The sequence below is a fragment of the Camelina sativa genome, chromosome 20, assembly GCF_030686135.1.
Source record: "Camelina sativa cultivar CO46 ecotype springtype chromosome 20, ASM3068613v1".
Lineage (NCBI taxonomy): Eukaryota > Viridiplantae > Streptophyta > Magnoliopsida > Brassicales > Brassicaceae > Camelina > Camelina sativa.
The window spans coordinates 25,177,544-25,205,295 of NC_141899.1; the positions used below are offsets into that span (position 1 = coordinate 25,177,544).

The window sequence follows — 27,752 nt, forward strand, 5'->3', positions numbered from 1 at the left end:
ATTAAACTACCGAATAATTTAGTATATTTTGTTATGGTTACATAAGAAAAATGCAAAATTGTTATGATTACAAAATAAAACATAAGAAGATATGAATTTGATTTTTAAACCACATAAAATACATGTTGCAATAAATAGTAACATTTGATCAATATTTTCTCTACCATAAAACCTCTTACATATTCAAAAATTTCACGGGTGAAACGTATTTTTACACGAAAAATACAGTTTTGAATAAATAAATAAAATAATTTTAGTTACATATTATGTTTGAAACAAACAGATATTGGTTGTAGGATAATAATTTTCTTTAAATTAATTTATCCTGCACATAGTGCGGGTTGTTACCTAGTATTTGTTAAAGATTGAGATCTCTTATACTGAATCATTAATATAGTTTCCTAAAATATTTGAATTTATTATTTATACTGAATATAATTTCATAAAATATAGGAATATATCATTTCTAGTTAATATAGTTTCCTAAAATACTGGAATAATTTGAATCGAATTTAACACACGACTAAATGTGTTTAGAAAACTATAAATATTTAATATTTAATTTAGAAAACTATTTGGAAAACTTAATATATTCGAAATAATTTATTTATGGGTTAAGAAAGTCCTAATTGAACAATACCATGGAAAAAAATGCTTATCCTGTAAATAACTCGATTCTTACTTGGAGCTTATTCAACAATATTACAGACTGAACTGATTTGAAATTGTGATAGCCAATCACACGTTGAACTAAAAACTAATGTGTGACTTTTGAATTTATTCATATATTACTACTACAATTTTTTGAAATTATCCAAGTATCTTATTCTTACCAATTACAGTAAGATATTATGTTAACTATCAGAAAAAAAAACAAAAAAAAAAAACCCAAACAGAAAACAGTCAACCACGATCAACTCATCAGATATTCTATTGTTAATGTATTTTGTTTCTGCTCCATTATCTCAAAAATAAAATTCTATTAATTTAAGAAATTAATAACATATTAATTCTGAAATTAGAATATTATGAATCCTAATATTATTATAAATTTATATATGATAAAAATAAGTTGTTCTTAGTACTTGACTTCATTTACTTGAATCTTTTCTTATTAATGTTTTATAATAAAAACAACTTAAATATATACATCTAGTTTTTTTTTGTACGAAGTTTTTTTGTGTCAAAATGTATTTATTACTGCTTTTCTCGAAATAATAGATGACCATATTTATATTTATATCCAAAATTAGATCTGAAATCTAAGTATCCTTCGTTATAACCAATTATGAAAAGAGTTAATCATTTATTTTTTTAATAATTGTTACCATTGTTTTAGAGAAATTTAATTTTTTTTTTTAATTATGTAGGCAAATTGGTCTGTTTGGCAACATGGATATATGTCATGTTTTATTGTTTTTTTAATCCCTAAGTGTACTCCCCAATTAATAGTATAGACTAGATTCAGACCCGCACGTACGTGCGGGATTGATTTCAAAAACTAAGTTTGCTATTAGATTTATAATATATTACATATGTGTGGAATTATGTTTGTAAACATATACTTGAATTGCACACTTTTTATTTAACACTTTTTATAATATATTACATATGTGTGGAATTATGTTTGTAAACATATTCTTGAATTGCACACTTCTTTCTTCAATTTAACATTTTTTATTTATAGTTGTGCAATTCAATTAAAATGGTGTACTGTTTTATAATTACATATGTGTGGAATTATGTTTTGAACAGAAAAGAAGACAGTTTCGTAGGCTTCTCGACAATGTTGACCTTTAACCGTGTATAAACACACCCAAATTATTAGCTAATTTAAAAAAGTATTAAATATTAATTAACAATAATGAGAATCTTAATGTTTATGTATATGACATACCTGAGTTTGATTCCCAAATCCAAATTATTGAACCAAAGTTTGCCATCTACGAAAAACAAAGCACACAAATTAATAATACACAAAAGTCACCTTAAAACTCAATACTAACCATAAAATTACATCATTATTTAACAAAATTAATTACAGCTCCATGAGTTGCTTTGAGAATCCATGTTCTATGAACAGCTCTTCCTGCTCTTCCCAATATCCTGATAACTTTTTTTGATGATTTAATAAATCAATTTATAAACTCTTTCAATCAAAGGGTGTGTCATGAAAAATTAAGATCAAACTTAAAATAATATAAAAACCACCAAGTCAACAAACTAAGTAAAATTCAAAAATAAATAGATCAAAATACCATAGTTTTGAAGAGATACTGACACACAAGGTGGGGAAACAACAACTCTCTCCATACTCCATTCGAACGCTGAATCAAGAATAAAAAAAAACTTCAAAATTAGGTTATAGTTAAATTAGCAAATAGAACAAAAAAAATATGTGCTATCGAAATTGAAAAACAAAAAAGAATATTCTAGGCTTTAAACACACATTTTCGTTATATATATAGGAAAATGGTATGACATAAGTTAAATATCTGTTTGTGACTTTTCATTTATTGTTAAAATATTTTTTGCCCAAACAATTTCATAAATTTCTTAATTGTTCATTTATTGTTAAGATATTTCCTAAGTGTAATATTTTCTTGTTAGTATTGGAAATATTGTAGCCCGTAATCTTGCAAATTTGTTAATTTTACATATTTAGAATTGTATTAATTTGTGTGACTGTAAGGACACAAGTATAGTTTTCTTTCTTCATTATTACTGATATACGATAATTTTGTAAATTTGTTAATTTTACATATTTAGAAAAGTCTTAATTTGCGCGACTATGGGGACATAAGTATTGATTTGTTTTTCCATTTTTATTGCTATTCGTTTTTTTTAGGAATACAATATCTTAGTAATTAACAATATCTTAGTAGTTAATATTTGGGGCATTCTCAAAAATGCCCCTTTTTCCATACCCCTTTTTAAAAATACCTCTTCATGTTGACCATTTTTAAAATTACCCCTCTTTATATACAAAATGACCAAATTACCCTTTTTGAGTGACAGCAAGAATGTACAGTCATCAAAATCGAAAATATTTTCCCGCCAAAAAAAATTCCCGCCAAAATCGAAAATTTTTCCTGAAAAAATATTTTTTCCATGCAAAAAAAAAAATTTCCCGCCAAAATCGAAAATTTTTCCCGCCAAAAAATATTGAAATATTGAAAAACCTTGTAAACGCTTTTAAAAACTTTTAAAAGCGTTTACAATGTTTTTAAAAGGTTTTTAAACACATTATAAACGCTTTTAAAAACCTTGTAAATGCTTTTAAAAAGCTTGTAAATGCTTTGAAAATATTTTTAAACACCTTGTAAACGCTTTTAAAAACTTTTTAAAAGCGTTTATAAGGTGTTTAAAAACCTTTTAAAACCCTTTTAAAAATATTATAAAAACTTTTACAAGGTTTTTAAAAACATTGTAAAAGCGTTTACAAGGTGTTTAAAAACCTTTTAAATTTTTTTTTAAAAACTATTTGAAAACCTTTTAAAAACCTTTTAAAACCCTTTTAAAACCTTTTAAAAATCTTGTAAAAGCGTTTACAAGTTGTTTAAAAAATCTTGTAAAAGCCTTTACAAGGTGTTTATAAGGTGTTTATAAGGCTTTTATAAGGTAGAAACCTTATAAAACCTTTTAAAAACCTTGTAAACTTTTTTTGGCGGGAAAATTTTTTTGTCGAAATTTTTTATCAAAATTTTTTTGACAAATTAATTTTTGGCGGGAAATTTTTTTCGAAAAATTTTTGGCGGGAAAATATGTCGGAAATTTTTTGGCGGGAAAATTTTGTTTTTCTTTTTATTGAATAAAATAATTTTCATCTAAGGGTAAAATGGTCATTAAAAATTAAAAGAGGGCAAAAATAAAAATGGCCAGAAAAGAGAGTATTTTTGAAAAGGTGTATATCAAAAGGGGCATTTTTAACAAATTCTCTTAATATTTCTTATTTAAAAAATTATGTTTTGTTTGGAAAGATTGGAGATTTTTGGACTATTGTATTTATTAGGCTTCTAGATAATGGCTTATTGGATATCCTTCGTTTGGGCCGGACGTGTCACCACTTATTCAATGGCCGAGCGTTTATTCTGATTGTGAGACTTCGTTTATTGATGGAAATAATTAATCCGAGTCTGGACACGGTAAACATAACCCGAATTAATTAAACTCGGGTCACAGGCAGATCCGCGCATTTGGACGCTTAAAAATACTTTACTGTCCCTCATGTATTGTATGCTTTTTAATTTATTTAAGGTAATTTCATGTCATATATTTCAAGATTTATTTTGCCTTGTAAATAATGCTTCCCTTTTAATAGTATAGACTAGGTAGTAACCCGTGCTATAGCACGGGCAAAAGTTTAATGTAAATTTTAAATTTGTTAAAATATTCTTTTCTGGCCCATCTCATCCTATCTCTTCTCGTCTCTTCCAGTCCCGTCTCATCTCCTCTCGTCCCGTATCTACCAGAATTTTTCTGTCCTATGAATTATGATCGTTCTCTTTTAAATAATTACTCGTTAGACAATATTTTTAATAGAGATTGGGTAAGAAATTTAGACGGGATATCCAAATTTTTCTTGAATATTTCATTTTTATTTAATTTGTTAAAATTATCAAAAAGTGATTATAATTTTTAAAAATTATCTAATTATTTTCAAAAATATCAAAATTCTCAAAATACCCGTTCCAAAATGGTTCATTACTTCACAAAAGATATAAGACTCCATTTGAATATTTATGTAGTATGGGCCGAATATTTTTTTCATCAGCTAGAAAATATATGATATTTTACAATCCATCCATAAAAATCAAACATGGCTTTAAAATATTGAATAAATATCTCTATTAAAGAGATAAGATAAAAAGGTTGTATGTAGGAGAAAATAATTATTGTGATGTGTTCAAAATTTTGTGCGAGACTTCATTGATGAATGTACCATCGTTTCTACTACATAGTAGGAGGAAGTGAATTACTTATATATTTTTTTAAACTAATCAAAATAATTTTTGCAATTTGCTTAGGGGTGTTAAATTCAATTATCATATTTAGATTATTTCACGTATATAACATACAATTAACTATTTTATAATGGGAAACACCTCCTGTCACATTTCGCCTCTTCCCGTCCCGATCGTCTTGTATCCGATTATATATATACTTGCGCAGGCTGAATTTTCAGATAAATTTTAAATTTGTAAATTGACAGAATTATATTAATGCGGGTGAAGTAGCATAGCTGTGTTATTTTCATGTATTTTTTTTAAATACACCTAGACATATGTACTTTAGAATGGGAAACATGACTCATCCCGTCCCATCCCAACTTATCACATCTCGTCTTATCTCATCCCGTCTCGTCCCGTATCCATCATAATTTTTCGTCTTATTTTCGTTCTCTTTTAAATAATTATTCGATACATAATTTTTATTGAAAGAGATTGGATACAAAATTTAGATGGGATACCAGAGTTCTTCGTTGAATACTTTTTTTATTTAGCTTGTTCAAATTATCCAAAAAATTATAATTTTCAGAAACTATATAATTGTTATTAAAATTTTAAAAATGCTTATTCCAAAGTGGTTAATTACATGTCGCATAGTCAATCCGTATCCAAATTAGTGAAAACTTGACACTTGAATTTATCTACTTATATTTTTAATTTCTTACCTTCATCTTAAATTTATGTCCCTTTTTAAAAAAAAAAAGATCGTTCAATATATTGGTTTTCATTATTCGAACTACCCGTTTCAGTTTAAATACTATATTTCTTCTTAATACCTTAAATAGACTGGATTTTTTCTCAAAATCTAATTATTTTTTCTAAGTATATGTACTTAATTAGTAAATTAAATTACTTAAAAAAACACTGGTAAAACATATATTCAGTCAAATAATAAAATCTTTTTAGCTTGTAAATTTTAATTGTATAATATTAGAATTTTCCATAAAAATTGGTTAGTCACTTATTTCGGTGTTTTGTCAATATGTTTGTGTATATGTAGAATACTGCAACCCATACCAAAAATAAACATGATTGTCATCTTCATCACCTCGAAAATATAAAGTTTTTTGTAATCTATCAATAATAATCAAGCACATGCTTTGTTTATTGAAAATGTTTAAGTAAGTTTGTTATGGGGTGTTAAAAATCTCGTCCACTCCAGTCCCACCTCATCTTGTCCCCTCTCGATCCATCTCGTTAAATTTTTTATGTCCTATAACCATTCTTTTTTAAATAATTACCTATATAATAATGTTATTAATAATTTTTGACTAAAAATTTTAGACGAAATAAATGTATTCTCCATTTACATGTCAGTATGTCACATAGTTAACCTTTTTTTTTAAAAAAATGTTTAATTACAATGTTAAGGAGTGTAAAATATCAATATCATATTTTAATTTTGTTTTAGTATGGATAATTGCATGTATATAACCCAAACATAACTATTTTAAAACCAAAAACATGTCTCGTTCCTTTTCCTCCCGTTCTGTCTAGTCCTAACCCGTCCACTATGAAATTTTAATATGACCTATTAGATTATATTTATTTAAAAAGTTTGGGAAGAAATTATTAAAAACTCTCAAAATGTTTTCTTTCTATAAATTCTTTTGAATTGGTTCAAGAATTAAAATTTAGTTATATAATGTTAGTATTTTTCACAAAAATTAGTTGGCATTTATATTTAGAGTGGTTTGACAATATTGTTTAATCTTATATATTTTAAAATTTTATTAAAGAAATGAATACAACCTGTGTAGTTGTATATAATCTTATATGTTGGCCACTTATGTTTAATCTTATATGTTTTTAAATAAAGTTTTTTCTAATGTTTTACTCATTATATAACTAAATATTATTTCTGCGCCAAATCATTACAATTTGTCTTTAATAAATATAATTTGATAATATTTTAATAATTTATATTCCATAAATAAAAATATAATTACATATTTTGTTCTCCTCTATTTTAGAAGCTCACAAATGAGTGATAGCTATTAATTATAATTTTCTTTTTTTGTTCCTTCTTTTTCGTATCATGTGTACGTACATTAGAAAGAAAAAAAAGAATTGATGGAGTTATTTATGGAGACTCATAAAAATATTTCAGAATAATTTGGGCACGTACAAATTTAACGTAGGCCTGCCCATTAAGGCCCAACTAAGTATACTGTCGTGTGTCTAACAGCCGCTGTGTCATCGTGGAACTCCCATTTTCTCTCGTCTCTCTTTTTAACTTCTTCGTTCCCAACTCGATCGTCTACGCCGCCGATCTCTTATATGATTATCAATAGTTAAACTAAAGTCTAACTGGAGAGAAGCAACATAAGGAAAAACGATTTTGAACTATTTTTTTGACGATTGTTGGAACGAACATATGAACTCAAAGTCTCAAAATGAAAAATTGCAACTACTCAAAGTCTCAAACTGAACAACTACTCAAATCTCAAACATCGATAAGAAAAAAACTGCATCTCATTAAAAATTTGCAGAGAAGGTAGTGTTTCATATTCTCAAACCAAACCTTGCAGCTACGAAATTAAAACCTGCAATTTTTCGAACCAAAATCTGCAAATTAGCTAGCCAAAACAAATAAAAATTAGTTCACCAAAAACTGCAATTTATAACTTAGAAATCACAAAAGTCTGCAAATTGTTTAACCAAAACCTACAGTTTATATAACTTGGAAAGTAGAAACCCAAACAAACCAAACGTTCAACTTAAAAATAAAACTTGTAACTTAGACAACCAAATTCTGCAAATTAATTCACAAAAACCTGCAATATAGCTTAGACAAACCAAACATGCAACTTAGGCGATAAAACTCTGCAACTTGAACCTAAGAAACCGGTTATATATGAGGAAAACTTACATTGTATTTGAAGCCTCATCTGTCGATTCCCACAAAATATTCTAAGAGTGCCTATAGCGGTGATCACCAACATGTCTTGAAATGTCAAAACCAATTAATCATCAGACACATGAAAATGATTATGAAGCTGTCTATAAACCAACATTCAATCCACTAAAGAAGTCATTTCCATTGGAAAAAAAATCATATGAATTTTGCGTTAAGAGAATCAAAGGTTGGTATTCCAAGACCCGTGAACAGCATTTATTATTCCATCCCAGATCACACACATACACAACCTCAATCTCTGGTAGCTTTGCACTTTCAGCTGTAAGTTAAATTAACTTAGCACATTCCAGTTCTGACTTTCACAAATTGATAGAGCATGTGATCGATGATACCTTGATTTGAGAACTCTGTTATTTGTTCCAGCTCACTACGAAACTGTTGTGTTGTGTCTATAATGAGCTGCTTGTACAATAGCGAGATCTCCCCTTTCAAAGAATCAACCTTGTAGAAAACACAAGGTCATAATAACAAAAAATACGAATCAAATCATCAAACCAACTATTTGTGTTTACCTTAGTTGAGGTTAAAGATCAACGATCCTAATGTTCCAAGAAACGTCATGAATCGACAACTATAAATGACCATGCAATAAATTGAGTCAGTTCCTCTAAATTGTTGAGCCATTCATTCATATCCCTAAAAAAAATCAGCTTTTCTAAGATTTTGTTGAACATCAATCACTGATTTGATGATCTTCAGAATAAGCTATGAACAGACCCATTCAAATCTCTATACAAAAACCTCAGCTTTAAAGTATGAACAGACCCATTCAAATCCCTATACAAAAACCTCAGCTTTAAACTATGAACAGACCCATTCAAATCCCTATAAAAACCTCAGCTTTAAACTATGAACAGACCCATTCAAATCCCTATAAAAACCTCAGCTTTAAACTATGACCACACACACTCAAATCCCTAGTTTAAAAGAAAAGACAAAACATATTTTGTATCAATTAATCAGCGATTCAATTAATCTGAAAAAATTTAGAAGGTGTCATGTACTTACACATATATTCTAATGCACGTCTGAGGACTTGTACAAACTGCAAAAAATGGTTTATGTTAGAATCAGCATTTTAAAGAAATGTATATAACAAAGAGATTGTTAGTTGGAAAAATGGTTATTCAGTTCTACAGTCTAGAGGTTTAACTAAGTACTGAGTTGCGATTTTGATTCAAGTCTTTACCTTTAACTCGAGTTTTGTAGAATCCGGGCGTATAACTTGTATAAACGATAGGTAATGTGGGCAGATTGGAGTAAACAACATGCAAGAAACGTTTCAAGGCACCTGCGATTTATGGGTTTTAATAACTGTCAAATAGAAGTCTATCACCAAAATCAGCTTAGACCAATGTGCATCATGCAACTATAGATTACCAAACATGATACTCATAAGTATAGCTAATGTTAAAAACCTAAAACTGCAAGAAAGTTGTTTTATTGTGTAATTGGTTGTTGTAAACATTCAACCAACCATATTATTTACCAGACTATAGAGTATATTCTCTGTAAATGGTAAAGATGAGAAGAGGTCCACCATTTCTCTAATCAATAGATCATTTTGAATGATCAGAGGCAGCCTCCCAACAGTGAAAATTTGCAGAAAAGGAGAAGAAGTTAGAAACAGAACAATATTATCATATGCTGAAGACTGAAAGAAACTCGAAATTCCTTTTTTTTTTTGGGTCCATAAACTGAGTAGTTGGTCACATCAACCATAAATACATGTTTGTGTCTACGCAGATAAACTCAAAAAAAAGTAAATATGAATTGTTGCAATGAAACATAAACTGTAAAAATGTGCAAGACTTATCAAAGTGCTATTCAAATGTCCATGAAGTAAGTTACTTACCAAGATGGCTTCTATCTCTTCGTTTGAAACTGGAGTACGCTTAGGCTGGGGTGATGCCTTCCCGCCTATAGTCTTTGGGACGTTCAAACTGGAGAAGAATAATGTATCTGCTTCATTTGCCACCACCTGAGTCTTTCCCTCCGAAGCTGCAAAATTCACAAAAACAAACTCTTAATACCAGCAAGTAAAATCTCAAAGTTCATGAAGACTTCCATCAACCAAAAGATCATATTCCCCAAACCAAAGGCAAAATATAAGAGCTTCTACAATGATTAGAGATTTGATTCAAACAGAAAGGAATCGATTACAATGGCTAAAAAAATTTGTGTATACTTAAATCTTAGGTATCTAAAACACTAAATGATTCCTACAGGAACAGATCGAGGATACAAACAGATACTATCTCATATCTGATTCGTGAAAATGAAAGCAGTACACAAAATTGCCGAATCGAAGATAGAAAAGGTCGAGTAAAATCATGGAGCGTAAACACGAAGAACGATATAAGATTCAACATACGATTTTTTAGGAGGTAATCAAAAAAAAACCTGAAGGGTTGAGATGTTGCTGTGGGAATTTGATGCTCGGGATCCTCTTCAAACCTTGAACTACGTTCATCTTCTTCTTTCTCTCGATCTTTCGCTTTCGTCCGGAGTTAGTAGTAGTACCCAAAGGAGAATATTTTAGACGGCGACAGAGAGCATAGATTGAGAAAAATTTTAGGTTTTTTAAATTAACGGTTATGATCAAAGTCAATCAACGGTGAAGATCAAATAATAAGATCCGAAAACAATATTAGCGGATCATTTAGATCCGCGTCTTTATCCATTTCTGAGAGACATAAAATTTCGGTTTTACCCTTTTTGAAATTGATTAAATTGGTCATAATTGCAATGGCATTGTATTGTAAATTCTTACAAAACTAAAGTTTTTTTCAGGCAATGTTTTACGATTAATAGTAGGAATATGTACAAAAATATATTCATCTGAATTAACATGGATTTTTCTTGGTTTTGTTTACAATTCAAAACCTGTGTGATCACACCAAACCAAAAACATGGATTTTTCTTGGTTTTGTTTACCAAAATATATATACTCGCTTCTTTCTAAAAACTCATCGCGTGTGACTTTTTTTTTATATAATAAGATTCCAATAGAAATCGAACATAAATCAATTGTAAAAACCATGTAAACCAAACCGATTTTTTTTTTTTTTTTTGCTGCAGATTCTTCTTTGTGGTCTGCTGCTTGCAGGTATGGTGGTGTTCGACATAATGCTGCTCAGAGATTTTGTTTCTTCCTTCTGTGAACAAAATGATCAAAAAAAAACTATTTATAGAAATGTTGGAAACTTGAGTATGATTGACCATCTTCTTGTTATGCAACAATGGTTATAGCTGCATCATCAACTAGGTGAGTACTTAAACTGCACTCTATATTTGAACAATGTTGTTGGTTCATAAGTGTTTTTTCTTTTCTGACTGGAATAAGGATTACATAGCGAATAGAAAGCTGTATATTTTGGTATCATTGTATCAGATACAGTGGTTAGCTTCATAGAACACAGGCTAAGTGTCAAACAATTTTCTACCGAATCGTGGAATCATGCTCTAAAAACTTTAAAAAAGGACTTAAACCCTGTTTCTCAATCTTCTTCCAGGTTACTAGGACTAGTTTCTTTGAAGCTCTTGGACAACCATATTGCTGTTTCTCTGGGAGATACTTTTCCTGGACCAAACGGTTTCAGTAACACGTTCAACTCATCATACCTTTCGTCTATAAGCAATCTTGCACTGAATTCAAGCAGTCCTTCAAGCGCCTCAGCTCGTTGCCGATATGAGCTAGGGTCGAATCTTTGTCTCCTTGATCCACCTGAGGAAGCTCTGCTTGATGCTCCAGCAGTTGCATTCTGATCAGACAAATCACTCTTGGCTTCTCGTTCTGGTTCAAGTGTGAATTTGTCTTTTGTGACTGAGCAGTCCAGTGGTGGCTCTGGAGGCGGGCTGTATGATCCTCTGGACGATCCTTTCTTCTTACGCACAACAGGAATGAAAGGCATTTCTTCATATGAAGCTAGCGGGAACTTAATCCTGTCGATTCTTGGCGAGTTTACGGACACATCTGGAGATTTTAGTTGATGGAGTATACCGATACTCGGGGTGTACAGAGAATCGTTTGTTCCTTTTGAAGGTTTATGTGAGATAGGCAAGGAGGCCCTACGAGTAGCTGCCGCTGGTTTCTGACACATCAGACCAAAACATATAAATAGACCGAATCAGCAATTAGTAAGATAAGGAGAATTTGGACGGTTCACTTACAAGACCACCACTCTTAGGCTGGTTTGATCTCGCTGCCACATATTTTGAACTGTTAGAAACCCCTGACGAAACAGCGGGTCTACGAACAACCACTCCACCAGTGTCATTGGCAGACAAACCCCCTGGCCTGTTCCGGTGTAAATACGTGTGCATGGGTTTAACAGAAGAAACAGAATCTTCCTGGTCAACCCCGAACCTGCTTGGACCAAAGCTTACACTTTTGCCAGCATTACGCCGTCTCTGCTCAGGATAGCTGCTTCTCCTTGCGGATTCAGATGGCAATGTATCGTGTTCCCGGAAGCTCAGCTTGAGTAGAACCTTTTGAACATAGGGCTGAAGCAGTGGCTGTCTGAGAAGATCAGAAGCCTACACAGAAGAAGAGAAGTGTTACTCATCAGGTTTGTACAGTTCAAGTGAAATGATCACAAATGCCATAAAAAAATGTGCATACGGTTGGTCTGAGTTCTGGATTCTTCCTCAGCATGCTTTTAACCAGACTTCGACTGAAGAAAGATAGGAACACAAATCATATGGAAGTTGTAGCACCATAAGCTCTAATAGGTTCACATTACAAAGAAGAATCTCTACTTACAAGGCAGTCGAATATTGCGCAGGAAGTGGAGCGACGATTGACCTGTTTATCCTGTTGATCAGCCCTTGCATGTCCTAAAATGCACGAAAAAAAAAAATCTGAATATCATGATGATAAGACAAAGGAACAGGAACTTGGAAGGTTTGAATGAAGAAGAATTTACAAAGGCTTTGAATGCTGGTTTCAGAGCTGTCATCTCATATATACAACATCCTGAACACAATCGTTAAAAAGAAGAATAGACTCAGATGAATATTTTGTTATCTATAACAAAAGTTAGTGTCTTAGCCATGGAAGAGAAACTTACCCAGGGACCAAATATCAGACTTTGACCCATAGGGAATATCAGCAAGAAGCTCAGGGCACATGTAACTTGGCGTTCCAACCACCTGAATTAAAACAAGTGATTATAGAGCCTTGAGACCAGAAACAAATTACTCAAAAAAGGTCCAAAGTCTATACTTACTGAAGAAGCAAGGTCGTCCGATGTCAAGATCTTGGCAAGTCCAAAATCACCTGCAGAAGTTATTGAACTCAATTTTTGTCACTTAGACTTGAAAATAAAAAATAAATTTGACATATTTGCTAATCATCTTACCTAGGCGTATATCTTGATCCTTTGTCAAGAAAATGTTTGAACACTGGATCAAACAAGTCGATTTTGTATTAGAAAAGATATATCATCAAACAGTTGTGCTATGCTTTAGAGTCACAGATATCATAACCAACCTTAACATCGCGATGGAGAATGTGACTGGCGTGCAAGTATTCAAGAGCCATTAAAAGTTGTACTAGCCATTGGCAGAGTTTCTGATAACAAAGCAAGGAAAAGATTCAGAATTTTGTACTTATAATCATTCGGAACAGACTTCAAATCAGATGTGTGTAACACAAAACCTCTTCAGAGAATTCTACACCGTTGGCTTTCTTTATTGCTTCTGCCCTGTAATGCCAGAGGAAACAATGTATAAGAAACCCCTTCAGACTAAAGAATGGGAAAAACAAATTCTGAGAAGGAAACAATGACTTAACATGTCACCGCCTTTGCAATATCCAATAACAATGCACACATAACATCCCTGAAAACACACACCAGAGAGCCGATTACATACTTTTATATATGTATGAAAATAAATCTTTAGTGCTTGCTGTAAAATAGAGGCTTAAAGAAGGTACCTTTTCAACCCAAGAATCTTTGTATTCTACGATAAATGGATTCCTTATCTTCGAGATCAGTTCCATCTACGGGGAGATAACAAGGAAAACTGTTAGTTCACAAAACTATATTCCGTGGCATTTCTTCGAAGGCCGATAAAGATTGATCAGCTCAATTAACAGTCTGCTGTTTACTGCATATCAACCGGATACCGCATACAAATATTATGACTCTGGAAAAAGAGTTCGAATCTCATACAATTACGAGTCATCATGGGATATCATTTACACCTACATCGTTTCAAGTTCCACATAAAGAATTTGCATCAAATTTATCTGTAAGACATCATTGTGTAAGGGAAGAGCTTAGAATTAACCTCTTGATGAGCAGATCTTCTAGTTCTACCAGTCTGCCGAGCTAACCGAATTTTCTTCAAAACATAACTTCACAAAGCAAAAAACCATAGAAAATAGAACATAACAAAGAATCAATAACAAATTTACAAACATCATAATTAAACACATGAAAACATTCTTTCCAGTTTCAATACAAGTAATCACAACTTCTTACAGCTTCTTCTCATGCTTATGCCTCACAAGAAGAGCTGACCCAAAAGACCCTTTCCCAATTTGCTCAAGAACCTCGTAATGCTCCATTGTAAACAACCTTCTTAAAAATATATTATCTTCTTCCTCTATGAGAATCTGAAGCTCAAATGAAACAGAATCAGCAATGGCCACAAAATTAATCAAATCATGGTTGTTGTAAGCAAACACTCACTGTACCTTTCCGGACATATAAAGTTTTGTTGAAAAAAAAGTAGCTAATAAAGTGAACAAATCTACACGAATCTTCAACGTTTTTTTTTTTTTTTTCTTTTGATTGAAAATCGCCTGCCGACCCACCAAGCTAAATAAAGTCAATTTGTCACGAAAATGAAATTTTTTAGAGGTAAAGCTAAGAAAAGAAATATATCCACATCTTACTCTTTTCTATTAACACATGCCCCAGCTAAAATAAAAATCTTGTCTTTGTTTTTTCTGTCTTGAGAAAATCTCAAATCTTTATAGCAATTATTGGAAAATTTAGCGAAAATGAGAAAACCCTAAAGTCTATTACACATTACAGAACACACAAAAACACAAAAAGATAGGTTCTTGAACTCGAAACTGAGAGAGAACTCTTGCCCAATTAAACAAAAACCAAAATTAAAAATCTTGACTTTGTTTTTTTTTTTTTCTTTTGTTTTTATTGTTTAAAGCTCAAATCTTTATAGCAATAATTACAGAACTCTATTAATTGGTTTCAGTCGATTTACACATTACAGAACACATTAAAAAAAAACACAAGAAGATGAGTTCTTGAGTTCGAACCTAGAAAAGCGTCGGTGAGAGATTTGAATTGAGGGAATGTGGTTATGGCATTTTCCGACGAGAGAAGCTACAAACGGCGCCGTTACGGAGGTGGAAGTGACGGTGGAGAGGGAAAAGGCATCGGAAGAAGCTGCTTCGCCATGAGAGCTGCTTCTTTCTCTTTCTCTCTCTCTGACTGAGGAAAACGACAGAGTTACTGGGAGGACGAGAGACGTAAATCTACTTTGTTATTTCTTTATATAAATATCCTGACACTATTTTTAATTTATAATGTTATTAATTGTATAGCATAAAGCCGAAAATATATAATATAGTATTGTTTGTTATTGATTGGTCAATCGATGTCCAAAAAAAAAAAGGAGTAATAATTGGTCAATTAACAATTACTCTATAACTCTAGTCAATTGCTCTACACAAAGGAGTGGGGAAATTAAAAAGAACAAAATTCATGAAAAGAAAATTAGTTGATGCATGGTAACATTGCTTCTTTTTGTGTGTGTGTGTGTGTGTCCAAATAAAAAATTATACCGTAATTCTTATATTTGAAAATGTAATAAATATTATTTATTAATAAGAAATTCCTAAGAAAAGTAAAATTTTAAGCTTTATTGCCAAAAAATCATCAAAAGTTTGGATTTCTAAAAATACCACAAACACAAAATTTAATTTTTAAGATTTTCTTTTGGTTTAGAATAACTATTTTCAATTTAATGCATAGTTTATAGGGGTAGTGTTTTAGAGTTTACGGTTCAGTTTTGACGGCTAAAACATTAATATTAGTTTTATTGTTTTTGAAAATCCAAAATTTCTGGTGATATTTTTTGCAACAAAAACTGAAAGTGTGGTAAATTTTGAGAATTATCTTTTATTATTACCAACAAAAAAATCATCGAAAAGTAAAATATGTTTGGTGTTGAGAACACAAACGTTTGTTATTAATGGACTGTTGGTGAATGTAGCTTTGGCGATTTAGTCGGCAGAGAGCACTTAAACTTACTTATATGTCTTCGATGATTTTTCAGCTTGGAGATAATCATCAGTGATATAACATAGTCATATAGACAATATAAATAAGTTTATTTTCTTAGATTCTCTTTGATGGAGAGAAATCATAAAGATTATAGTGACGAAAAAAAATTCAAGGAAAAAAACACTTTCTAGGAAGGTGAATTAGGTGTTCTTTGATGGACAAATCATAATGACTTTTTCGGCTTGTAATTTCTTTCAGTTAGTTTTAAATATATAATCGAAAGATGATTGAGGACTCAATTTACCATTTTAAGAGGAGCAAATAATTTTCAGGGGAAAAAAAAAAGGAACTTTAGAATTCTCCGGATGTGAATGTGTTCTTCTAAGGAAAAATTACAGCTTTTGTTTAGTGTCATGTGGACGGTCAACGAGTCATTGCATAAGTTGGATTTTATTATTATATGTGTTATGAAATAGGTTAGAGTAAATTTTCTTCAAGATTTCAACTTTTTGAGATTTGGAAAACGGATCATTTTTTCTAACTCTTTACCTTAACTTTGTAGTCTTTGAAATCGACCCTCAGGTCTGAGTTTGTATGCAAGTATGTCTCGTATATACTTCCATAATATTTAAGCAATCGAAAGTTTTCATATATGCAAGTGAAAGAAAGAAAAAAGGTTTTTTTTTTTTTTTTTCCCATCAAACACTCCATTCTATTAGATTAAAGGTTTACAAACTTCCTTTGAAAAGGAGCCAAATACACCAATAAACTTACACAGGAGGACAAAATATACTACAAACAACGATCTTAAAACGTACATAAAACAAGCTTTAAAGCTTGACTTGAAACCATAAAAATAACAAGATACATAAAGAGGACAACAAGTCCTAGAGGTAAAGAGTTGCCACACAAAGTGAAGCCACTCGTGGTGAAGGATGACCAACCACTGCCACATAGTCAGCCACCTTGATAACCATTGCCGCAAACGTTGCAAAAGAACGAACGCGGTGTTTGGATTCTGTGCGTGCACCAAAGGTCCCTGGAAAGGGTGGTTACACGTTGGACAAGACGAGAGTCTTGAAAACCAAGAACCTGAAAGGACACTTGGAGACGGTGTTGTGTTACACAAAGCTTCAATTGCCATTACTATGTCTTCCAAAAGACAAAATCGAAGAGGAGAGCCCTTGAGTATGGCTAGTGTATAATAATACAAAAGCGAATCCATTCTCGTTGTAAAAGGCACAAAAGTCTCTTTTCTTATTCGATTAACACAAAAGTCTATTTTCTTTGAAAGGAAGGTACTCTCCCCTAAGGAGGAATTAGACATCACATTCCATTATAGGAACTGGATTTTTAAGCAATACCTTAACGCCAACAATCTTGTAGAGTTAATAAAAGTACATAACCAAAAATGAATGGACCTAGCCTCAAATGAACTTAATCTGATGGGCAAAGATGGCTTTAAGTTTACAATACATGCTAGTCCAGTTGAGAAATTCTTGGGCCTGACCCAGAAATGATTTAACAATGGCAGCCCTAAATCATAGGTTTGATGTTCTAGATAGAAGGCACAGCAGCGACGGCAGCCTGGGGCGAGGCTGCCGGTTGGGCACCCACGTTGGAGGCGAGGTCTAACACAACCACCTGTCAATAAATCTAGATCTCCAACGTGTAGATGGGACAGTGACGGTGGCAAAAACAAACTGCGGTTTTGCGGAGGAAGGAGGAGGCAGAACTCTCTGACAACCAGAACGTGCGGAGGAATGAGGGAACAGATGGCTGACATGGCGATATATTGATTTCCAGCCACCAGATCTAGAGATCCAAGCACTGCCTCGACGGATAATGACCCAGCAAATATCACAACAATAGAGATAGAGATGCGGGTTTGGTCCTTGCAGAAAACGGAATAGCATCCATCGGTTAGACGCCGAGAATCAGAAGCAGCAAGATCTTCTGCAGATCCATGTGAAGAGGCTCTACGGCTAAACGCCGAGACACAATCTCGACCACCGTAGGTCGGAGTAGCAACTGATGGGGATGGCGAATAGAGTAGCCGTGTGGTGGTTTGGGTAGAAGAGTAACTTTGGAAGAGAACGGAGAAACTCAGAACCAGAGATCTTTGTTCGGGGTTCAAGGCGGCGAGTGATACTGCAGACGGTTGTTGCAGATGATCTTAAGTACGATTTATCTTGTGTATGTGTGGATATATATATATATATATACTAGATTAGAATCCGTGCTTGAGCACGAGTTGAAAATTTTTTTTATTTATATTATAATTTAGAATAAAATATAATTTATATGATTGTTTTTTTTAAAAAAAATTGGATAAAATATTATGCAATAAAATCATATGCAAAATATGAAGGCTTGAAAAAAACACATATTTTATAAGTTTTATATTGTTAAATTTGTAATTTTATGTATGAAAATGGTTACGTTTATTGTTTGTTTTTATTTTAATTTTTGAAAATGTTTGGTGAAAGTTTTTAATATGACCCGTGCTTAGATAAGATTTTATTTTCAACTGTACCATAAGATCTTGGATATCACGATTAAGTGTGATAAATTGTCAAGATTTTATTCCTTTTTACGCCTAATAATATAATTTTATGCGTAACAGTATATATTTTGTAACAATACATGAAATACTATAGATTTTATTTTTAAAGTTGTATAAATCATTATAATATTCTCTTTAAAAAGATTCTTTGGGATATTCTTAAGTGTATTCATATAGCGCATAAATTGACCAATTAATCTATAATTTTTTTGTAACCAATCTATATCTAATTTATAATATATTTTGTAATCAACTTATAAAAATTATATAGTTTTAAAAAAGGTTGTATACTTCCGTTTTATTATATAGAGAATATATATGCTATATGTGAATGATGCGATGAATGACATGTTCAAATTTGGACCGATCTATGTTTATTAAGATTTGGATTTGAACTATATATGATGTATAATATCATACCGACATACGGTTTTATATAATAAATTCCTATTAATATTATGATCAATTAATATAGTTGTTCATTCCATATATACGTAAATCAGCTTAACATTAAAGTTACATAATAATTTGGTTTTGGGAAAAATATTAAGAGAGTAAAATGGTCAATACATGAGATGATGAGAATACATTTTTGGATTAGACAAAGCTTTAAAATCGTATTTATATACAGCAGTTAAAAAAACAATAAATATATGTGTATGTATATATATATATCTCTTTTCTTGATGAAATAATAATATTTTTTTCTTTGAACTCTAAAAATAATATAATGTCTAACAGGAAACATTATATATGAAAAACATACAAAAACATAATATGTAAATCAGACAGCAAGTTTTATCATTTTGTCTAATATTGTACAGAATGAAACGACGTGTACTTTTTTTTTTTTTTCATTCTTCAATTGATTAAAATGAAGACAGTTTTTTTTTCTTCTTCTGAATTTCGTTTTGCCTACTTCAAATAAAAACCAAATACATAAGTAACTAATACACAAAAAGATACCTTTCTCTTCCTTTTTTTTGTAGTATTGAAAGATTTGATTTCATCACATGTGTGAAATTCATGTAAAATAGAAGCTAGAATTAGATTTAAAATCTAAACAGTAGTTTATTCAAGTTCTGAAGTTTAACTGAATTTTACTGTTTGTCGGTGCACGTGTACGGTCCAAGTCCCCAATATACGTTTCCCTCTAATCCGTAAAACAGTAAATGACACTATTCATATATATAACTTTTTCAACAAAAATGAGGTTTTAGCAACAAAAAGGAAAAAAAAAAGCAGAAAAAGAGAATAAACAGATGATATTATATATAATATATCTATATATATATATATATATAATTTATTTATTAGAACTCAAGATCGAAACCTGAAAACGGAACATTGCTTTTATCGCCGGCACCATCTGCATCTACATGCATGGGTGCAGGAATATCAGGATCTTCGGATCCAACCTCGGGTCGGGTTTGTAGATCTCCGGCTGACGTGGCGGTGGCCGTGGTTGTGGTCCCGGTGGAGGGTTGGCTGTACAAAGCTGTGAGTTGGTGAAAATAAGGACAAGTCCTCGAGTCAAGTGGTCTCTTCTTGTTAACATCTTTTGTCTTCCTAAAATACTTGTTGATGTTTTCCCATTTCTCTTTGCATCTCTTGGCACTTCTCTTGTACCCAACCTCCAACATTTTCTTGGATATTCTTTCCCATAATGGAACAGCTTTTGAGGATGATGATAATGAGTTCCCATCTTTATGATCATCATCGTTCATGCTACTGATACTGCGTCTGATGTTGATAAGGGCCAACACTTCATCCTTCGGCCATCTCTTGCCGAGATCACTTTTATCATCACTTTTTGGAGGTTTTGGGTTTTGGGTTTTGGTTTTTAGGGTTTTAGTTGAAGTGGGTTCAAGTGAGTTGTCATTGGTTAAAGGGTTATGTGGAGTTAGGGTTTGATGTAATAGTGATGATGAGGTTTGAAACTTTTTTCTTCCTTGGGTTTGTGGTAGAGCTAAAGAAGACGGGTCTTGAAAAGCGCTTGTTGGAAGATCATGGTCTGTGAACTTGGATATGAACTTGATGATGTTGGTGTTTCTATCACTAGCCATGGCTTGTTCTTGTTTTCTAATCTCAACCTCTTTGTTGAGCCTCTCCATCTCTTGTTTCTTCCAATCTTCCTCTCTTGCTATCTTTTCTTCTTCCTTCTTCACCATATCCTCTAGAAGCTTCTTATGCATCTCCTCTTGTTGTGCTATCATGTTCCTCACAAGGCCCTCACAAAACCCTTTCAACACACCAAACTTCTCCTTCTCTTTCTTTCTCTTCCTCTTCTTCTTCTCCCTCATGATCATCATTAAGCTTGATGATGATGATGACTTCGCATCATCTTCTACGTTTCCGACTTTGCCTACATCAATGGAGTTTATCTTATTCCCCATTGATGCTTCTTCTACTTGACCCTGATCCTGATCTCTTAATCTGTCCTCCTCCATTAAGTCATGTACCGTTTCCTCCACGTTTCCTTTTCTTTCTAGGGAATTATTCCGCTTGTTTTGGTTATCCCCAACTTCTGATGAGACATGCTCATCATCATGACCATGTTGATAAAACTCTTCAACCTCACTAAATATCCTATAACTATTTCCCTTGTTGTTGTAATTGCTGATGTGTTGATGATCATTAGTGTTGTTGTTGTTGCCATTGAAATATCTTCTCTCTTCTTCTTCAAATTTCTCTTTGCATTCTTGTGGACTCCTCTTAAACCCAACTTCTGCCAACTTTCTACAACATCATAATTTCATAAACGACATAGTATCATTTATTATGTGAATATATATATATATATATACAGTTATACACCAATAATATACACATATTTGTATCTATAAATTTCATCGTTCGTTTATTTTTTTAAATGTATTAAAATGTCACAAAGATGCCAATTATGTATCAATAAAAATAGGTATTAATGGCCAATCATTTGTTAACATCCAAATTAAATATCCCAAAAATGTTTATTCGAAAGAAACAAGATCTAGTCTATCAAATTGTGTAACCTGAATTCCCATTTATAAATGTTTTTAAGTTTTATCAAACTAATGTACATGAACACATATAAACAGTGAATTAAGAGACTTTAGGTTCAGTCCATATGCATATACAGGAAAATATATATAGATAATTATTGATGCATATAATTAGAAGTAATATGTACCTTGAGGTGTGCTCCCAAGTGAATTCAGGGAACCAATTCTCAACTGTAGATCTGAACCTAAGTAGAGCAAGAACTTCATCACTACACCAAGGATGATGATGATTATCGCCATCGTGATCCGTGTGACATATCCACTCAGCAGGAGTAGGACCACCATCTTTGATGTCATGGTGATGATGATGATGATGGTGGTGAATGATCTTACGGCTATCAAGGCTCAAAATATGCTGAGCTTGATGATTGGTGTTATAAGAAGCAAATGAAACAGGAAAAGGGAGTGATCTTTCCGCGGCCGATTGATGCGGCGGAAGCGGAGAAGCTGGCGGTGGAGATGCTATGAACCGGTGGATCTGCTCCGGTACTCCACCATCAAACATTTTCTTTTATTCTTATTCTTCTTGTTTTTTTTTTTTTTTTTTTGTATCACTTAAGAGCTATTCACATCGAAATCTCTCTTTTCTCTCTCATTTTGGTCTCTCTTTTTATATTGCTAATTTCTTTTTCATTTTGAGGGCTAGAATTGATATATTTTTAGAAGTAAAATATCTTTGGTTGGTTTTAAGCCATTAATGTATACTTATTGTTTATTAGAAATATTTTAAATATGGGTTTTATTTAATTTTTTCCTGATTGGAGTCTATATTGTTGATTGTACAAGAAAAATTAGTGAAACAGAATACAATAATGCATTATAGTAATTACAAACATAAAGGATGATGAAAACACTTTTTCTGGTTTTGTTCTATTAACTTTATAGAGAATCTTCGAACCATTCTTGAATTATTTGGCATATATGTAGTTGCCAACTAAACGAATTGAGATTTTTCAAGTATGATGTTTTGAGTGTTACGGTCCAATTCTCCTATTGATCAATTAATTAGATGCTAATTTTCCTAAAAATATCAAGAGGAACTTTTTGATAATCAAATTTGTAGATAGTAGCAATATACATTATGTTTTTGTTCTTATCTTTCCATATATTATTAATATCTTATCAATAATGAAATTACAAGTCAATTTTTTACTCAAAAAGCTACCTTGTAGATAAACACGCGTATACAGTCCAAGATTATTTTTATTGTTCTTGCATAATAATTGACTGATAGTGAGAGTTATTTTATAAATGTAAAAAATTATTTTTAGATTCAATTTACAAAATGGCAAAGACAAAGACAATATTACTAAAAACGCCAAACATCACCTCTCTCTCATTTATCACTGACATTTTGTCCAAATACAATAAATCGAATCATTTAGCCCATGTTATTGCCAGCCCTTATGCTCAAACAAATTTAGTGAAACCTACGCATTGAAGGAATACTTGTATTGTATGGTTGAATACTAAAAAAAAATTAGAAAGCTGGTTTCGAGATTCATATTTTATAATTTTGTCGTAAATTAAACTCATAGGATAAAAATGGGCATGCGGCATGAGCACATTGCACATTCTTTAATTTGTACTAAAAATAAAGTAATGAAGCAAAAGTTACTGAGATTCTTGGAATCTACTGAAAACAAAGTCGACCAACAACAACCAAAAAAAAAAAAGTCAGTCGACCACCATCAGATTATTTATTTTTAACGTCAATTAGTATGTAGTTTCTTATTTAAAAAAAAATAAAAAAAAATATTCATAACATACTTATACTACAACTGTTACAGTTTACCGTCGGCTAATACCTATAATTTCTTTTGTCAATAGTAATCAATGTATAATTTTTTTTTGACTACAATCCTTCAACAAATTCCATTAATTTATTAAATGAAATTAATTTGTTTTCTCTCTAAATAATTTTTGTTTTCGTTGTTTTCCTTTCATGCTTTAGTGACGAAATAAATTACTAAATCAAATAATTTTCATATAATTAAAATACATAACTTCCACTTCTTTGATTCAATGGTTGTATTTGATGTATCATGTATCTTGTAACACATTTATAATTTGATATAATTAATTTGCCGATATAAAAAAGAAAATTAAAATGTATAACTTGATATAGATAGATATGGTTCGACGAGTGATCTATTTTTTTCACCTCATTGATTTCTGAGACGACCAACATTTTCAGTAGGAGAATATAATATAAATTAGTGGTTTGTCTTATTTTTACATAAACTATTCTTCTATTATTATGATACTATATAAAATATTTGGCACAAGAAAAATATAGAAATTTTGGAGGTACATTAGAATCCTATGCAGAAGCAGATGCAGATGATAGTGTAATAAACGGCAAGGGCAGGGCACGTGAATACATGCAGGAACTGGGTCCTCTCTTTTTTTTATATTTTTTTCATTTTAAAAACTTTTTATATAATATAGTAAATTTTTAATGACCCCATTGATTTTGTCTTTTAGGTTTCACTCATATGCTTCTCAGGTCCACCTTATTTATGGTGCACCTCTTTTTCTTTTGTCGACTTGTCGTTATTGCGTCAGCGATTCTATTGGATCATGTAATCACAACACTATTAGGACGAGGTACGTGCAACTCTTGCTTTCTTCTTCTTTCTAGCTAGTGTCGGCTTAAATTACTTTCACATCTACTTCTTGTCCATAAAGACATGTGAAGGATGTCAAAAATTTTTTTAAAAAGACTTATGTGAATCTTTTATTCTAAACTTATGTTTCCTCGCTGACCATATGAATTTGTTCTTTTTTTTTTTCTACTTACAAGTAAGTCAAGATGATCTGTTTTGTTTAAAACCGTTAGGGAAGCCAAGCGATCTTTGGTTATTTTCCCTTGAATTGGAGTATATTTAGGAGAGATGTAGGATCTTGATCTAGGCTAACTCTTCGAAAAATGACGTTGTAACCCCAAAAAAAAAAAGAATTAAAAAACTATTAGCTTGTCCAATTTGGGCCGTCTCTTGTCACTTGAAATTTCGACACCATATGCCCACAAAAATGGAATTAACTGCTTTTTTAAGTAAGCAATGCAAAATGGAGACGCTTATTGTTTAACAAATCAGAGAAGGAAAGTAACTCGTCAATCATTAGTGACTCTTGCCACTAAATTTTCGATCATAGTTTGTCACTGTAGATATTTTAATAACAGAAGCAGTGCCGGCTCAAGGTTTTTAGAGGCCCCTGAGCAATTTTTTATTTTGAATGAAAGACCTAAACTTTTTTTTTTAACCTCTTTTATATGTTACAAAATATGGATTTATAATATATAAACACTTGAGAAATTATAAAAATTCATTTTCGTTCTACTGTTGGAGTTTATTGAAATAATTATGGAAGATAAAAAGTATTTTTGATTACTGACTCATAATAATAAATCCTTAAAACATATTTTAATGGACTATTTTTGTGTTACAAATTTTGTTTTTGTCTCTTTTATCTTGCATTTTTTTTGTGCCCCTTTATCTTACGTTATTTTTTTTGTGTGTCCCTTATATCTTATAATTTTTGTTTTCCAATGTAAAAAAAAAATTATTCGTCTCCTTAATCAATGAACCCGAGGCGGTCGTATCGCTTGTCCCCCTATTTAAGCCGGCACTGAACAGAAGATAAATTATGTTCCAATATAATTACCAAGTTTTGGTCTTGGTGTAGTTTGTGGGTTAAGGTTTGATGAGCCGCTTGTTTGCCTTATGAGCTTCTTCTTGGTTGGGCATGTTGGCCATTTTGGTTTAGGCCTTTTTTATGTTTTAAATTTATGTTATCATATTGTAAGGGTTGAGAGTCTAAGGTGTTTGTACTCATCTATGATCCTAAAAAAAGTCAATAACTATGAAAATCCTTTGACAAAAAAAATATAAATTACTTGTTAAAACTACAAGTTTGTTAAGTGGAGAAATAGATCGTCAGCCCTGAGAATCTGAGATAAGTCTTACATCTCGTAATAGAATAAAGCCTCTAGTCTATCAAAATTCTAGTCTATTTTCTGAGAATCAATAAATCAGAACTTCCATTTTCAGATTCAAAGCAACAAAAACACTCTTCATCAGTGGAGTTCTTATTTGTTCATCATAAACCAAATGATCAACCCCAAACCAAATGAACCCATTAACAATCATTTTCAAAGACCTTTAACAAGCAAATCAGGACCATGTAGAAGGCTTCTCCAAACAAGAGCAGTGTAGTGACCCGCATTAAGGGATAAAAACCCAAATAAAAAATTCGAAGAAAAAGATCTGGAAATAACTCATAAAGAAGGAAAAGAGAAAATAAAGAAGAAGAACTGAAAGATTTCCAAAGAAATATCAATAAGTCGAAAAACTTCCTGATGGCAAATGCGAGACATGAGAGCCATCGAACCAGCGGAGTATAAGATTGATAGTCATGAGATTTTCTCCGATAGAAAATCTTAAAAACTAGAAAGAAGAGAAATGATCGAGCCAAAAGTAAAATAAGACGAAGGACCAGCAAAAATTATCAAATAGCCAACATGCCAACGACAATGGTACCAGAAGGATAACGATGGTGCCATGAGATTAGCGTATCCACTGTCGAGTTACCAAAAGTCCAGTGATCGCATCAACAACAATACGTACTTGGAGCCATTGAAACGATATATCTGATGATGGCGACATACGAATGGGCATTTTAATGTCATTGGGCAAAGAATATCGAAGCACTTTGTAAAGTGCGACCCCAGAACAAGAAATTGTCGAAGAAAATTGATAAGTCTCGACTCATAGTCGAGAAACGTGCGCTAAAACATGAAAAGAGAATGAATAAGAAGGATGGAAGAAGCCACATTAGCGCTAAAGGATCAAAGAACGATCGAGATTCGGTGTCCTGATCGAAGAACGGAGCCACATGCAAAACGATGGTCGAAAAAGGGCCGCAAAAGGACAGAAACACGAAGAAGAATAGAAGGTTCTTTGCTTAGTTCGCAAAAATCCACTTGGCTTACAAATGGAAAAGAAAACATGCAAAAATGAAGAAGGAAGACACTTGTTCTCATTCTTGCTATTAGTTGCAAGATATGCCAATTGTACGCCCAGAAGAAACTCACGCGCCACTTGCAGCGCTGTGTTTTGCGTCAGTGCCACGTGTCAACGCATGCACAACATTTGATCCAAAAAGGGGGAATGTATCAAATGCCTATAAATATAGCCCTTAGGCTTCATTTGCGAGTTCTTTCCCCAAATAAACACAATTAAAACCTCTCTAAAGACTTGATCGCTTAAGAAGAATAAGACAAACGTCTGTTGGCACTGAAGGTCGAGAATTGGCGCAGAAGGTCGAGAAGAGAGTTGTCGTCTGATGCGCGGTGAAGAAGAGTCTGAACGCTTTATCAATCTGCTGCCTGGAATCATCTGTGAGTTGTGGTAGATTGTTTGAGACGTTGCATGAGCTCTAGGGCTTTTGTACACATCCATTGCTTGTTGCATCTAGTTAGTTGCATTCTAGATTCACCTGAGCTAAATGAGTTGCATGTTAAAATTTGGTAGGAATTCTTGGTTGATTCTTGTTTAATTACATAGAATTAACACTAGAATCACCATACATGCTTAAAAATTGAGGAGATAGATATCCTAAGTTTACTTGATGAATTAAGTTTACTAGATGAATTTTGTTAGCAAAGTTTGTTTGACTAAAACCCGATAGAATGGATTGCATGCATGATCGAAAATGATAAAAAATTATTCTAAGTTTACCTGATGGATATAGTTTACTTGATGGATTAATTTGCAATAATTTTGCATAAAAATGGACTTATATGCATATAGAACAATCTAAGTTGCTTAAATTTATTTCTCGTTGCTTGTTGATTGTTTGCTTAAATTTCTTGCTTGATTTTGCTAACATGTTATTGCTTTATTTTCTTGCTTGAAATTGCTTGCGTGTTCGAAGTACTTAATT

At 32.0% G+C, this 27,752-nt stretch overlaps 3 protein-coding genes across 10 annotated transcripts; all 3 read right to left on the reverse strand.

The window, feature by feature from the left end:
* Positions 1-7,335: 7,335 nt before the first annotated feature.
* LOC104771277 (uncharacterized) lies at positions 7,336-10,527 on the reverse strand. 8 transcript variants are annotated; one of them, XM_019241632.2, is made up of 9 exons: positions 10,333-10,514; positions 9,785-9,930; positions 9,419-9,512; positions 9,119-9,220; positions 8,938-8,974; positions 8,442-8,500; positions 8,262-8,370; positions 7,882-7,956; positions 7,336-7,555 (listed from the first exon to the last, which is right to left on the reverse strand). In XM_019241632.2, exons 1-3 carry the CDS (start codon positions 10,400-10,402, stop codon positions 9,489-9,491), a joined length of 240 nt encoding a protein of 79 aa, XP_019097177.1. In that variant the 5' UTR covers positions 10,403-10,514; the 3' UTR covers positions 7,336-7,555; positions 7,882-7,956; positions 8,262-8,370; positions 8,442-8,500; positions 8,938-8,974; positions 9,119-9,220; positions 9,419-9,488. The 8 variants fall into 8 exon arrangements, with proteins under 8 accessions (XP_019097177.1, XP_087362286.1, XP_019097178.1 ...); XM_087506160.1 differs by having other exon boundaries at positions 7,336-7,588; XM_019241633.2 differs by having other exon boundaries at positions 7,882-8,188.
* Positions 10,528-11,236: 709 nt separating this feature from the next.
* On the reverse strand, positions 11,237-15,559 carry LOC104771279 (serine/threonine-protein kinase Nek3). The gene is made up of 15 exons (XM_010495786.3): positions 15,224-15,559; positions 14,421-14,554; positions 14,227-14,293; positions 13,871-13,936; positions 13,727-13,773; positions 13,592-13,637; positions 13,424-13,504; positions 13,293-13,335; positions 13,161-13,210; positions 13,002-13,083; positions 12,858-12,907; positions 12,695-12,768; positions 12,554-12,605; positions 12,103-12,468; positions 11,237-12,023 (listed from the first exon to the last, which is right to left on the reverse strand). Exons 2-15 carry the CDS (start codon positions 14,504-14,506, stop codon positions 11,430-11,432), a joined length of 1,704 nt encoding a protein of 567 aa, XP_010494088.2. The 5' UTR covers positions 14,507-14,554; positions 15,224-15,559; the 3' UTR covers positions 11,237-11,429.
* Positions 15,560-19,920: 4,361 nt separating this feature from the next.
* On the reverse strand, positions 19,921-22,625 carry LOC147919334 (trihelix transcription factor GTL2-like). The gene is made up of 2 exons (XM_087505445.1): positions 21,932-22,625; positions 19,921-21,498 (listed from the first exon to the last, which is right to left on the reverse strand). The coding sequence occupies exons 1-2, from the start codon at positions 22,306-22,308 to the stop codon at positions 20,073-20,075; spliced, it is 1,803 nt and encodes a 600-aa protein (XP_087361571.1). The 5' UTR covers positions 22,309-22,625; the 3' UTR covers positions 19,921-20,072.
* Positions 22,626-27,752: the final 5,127 nt, after the last annotated feature.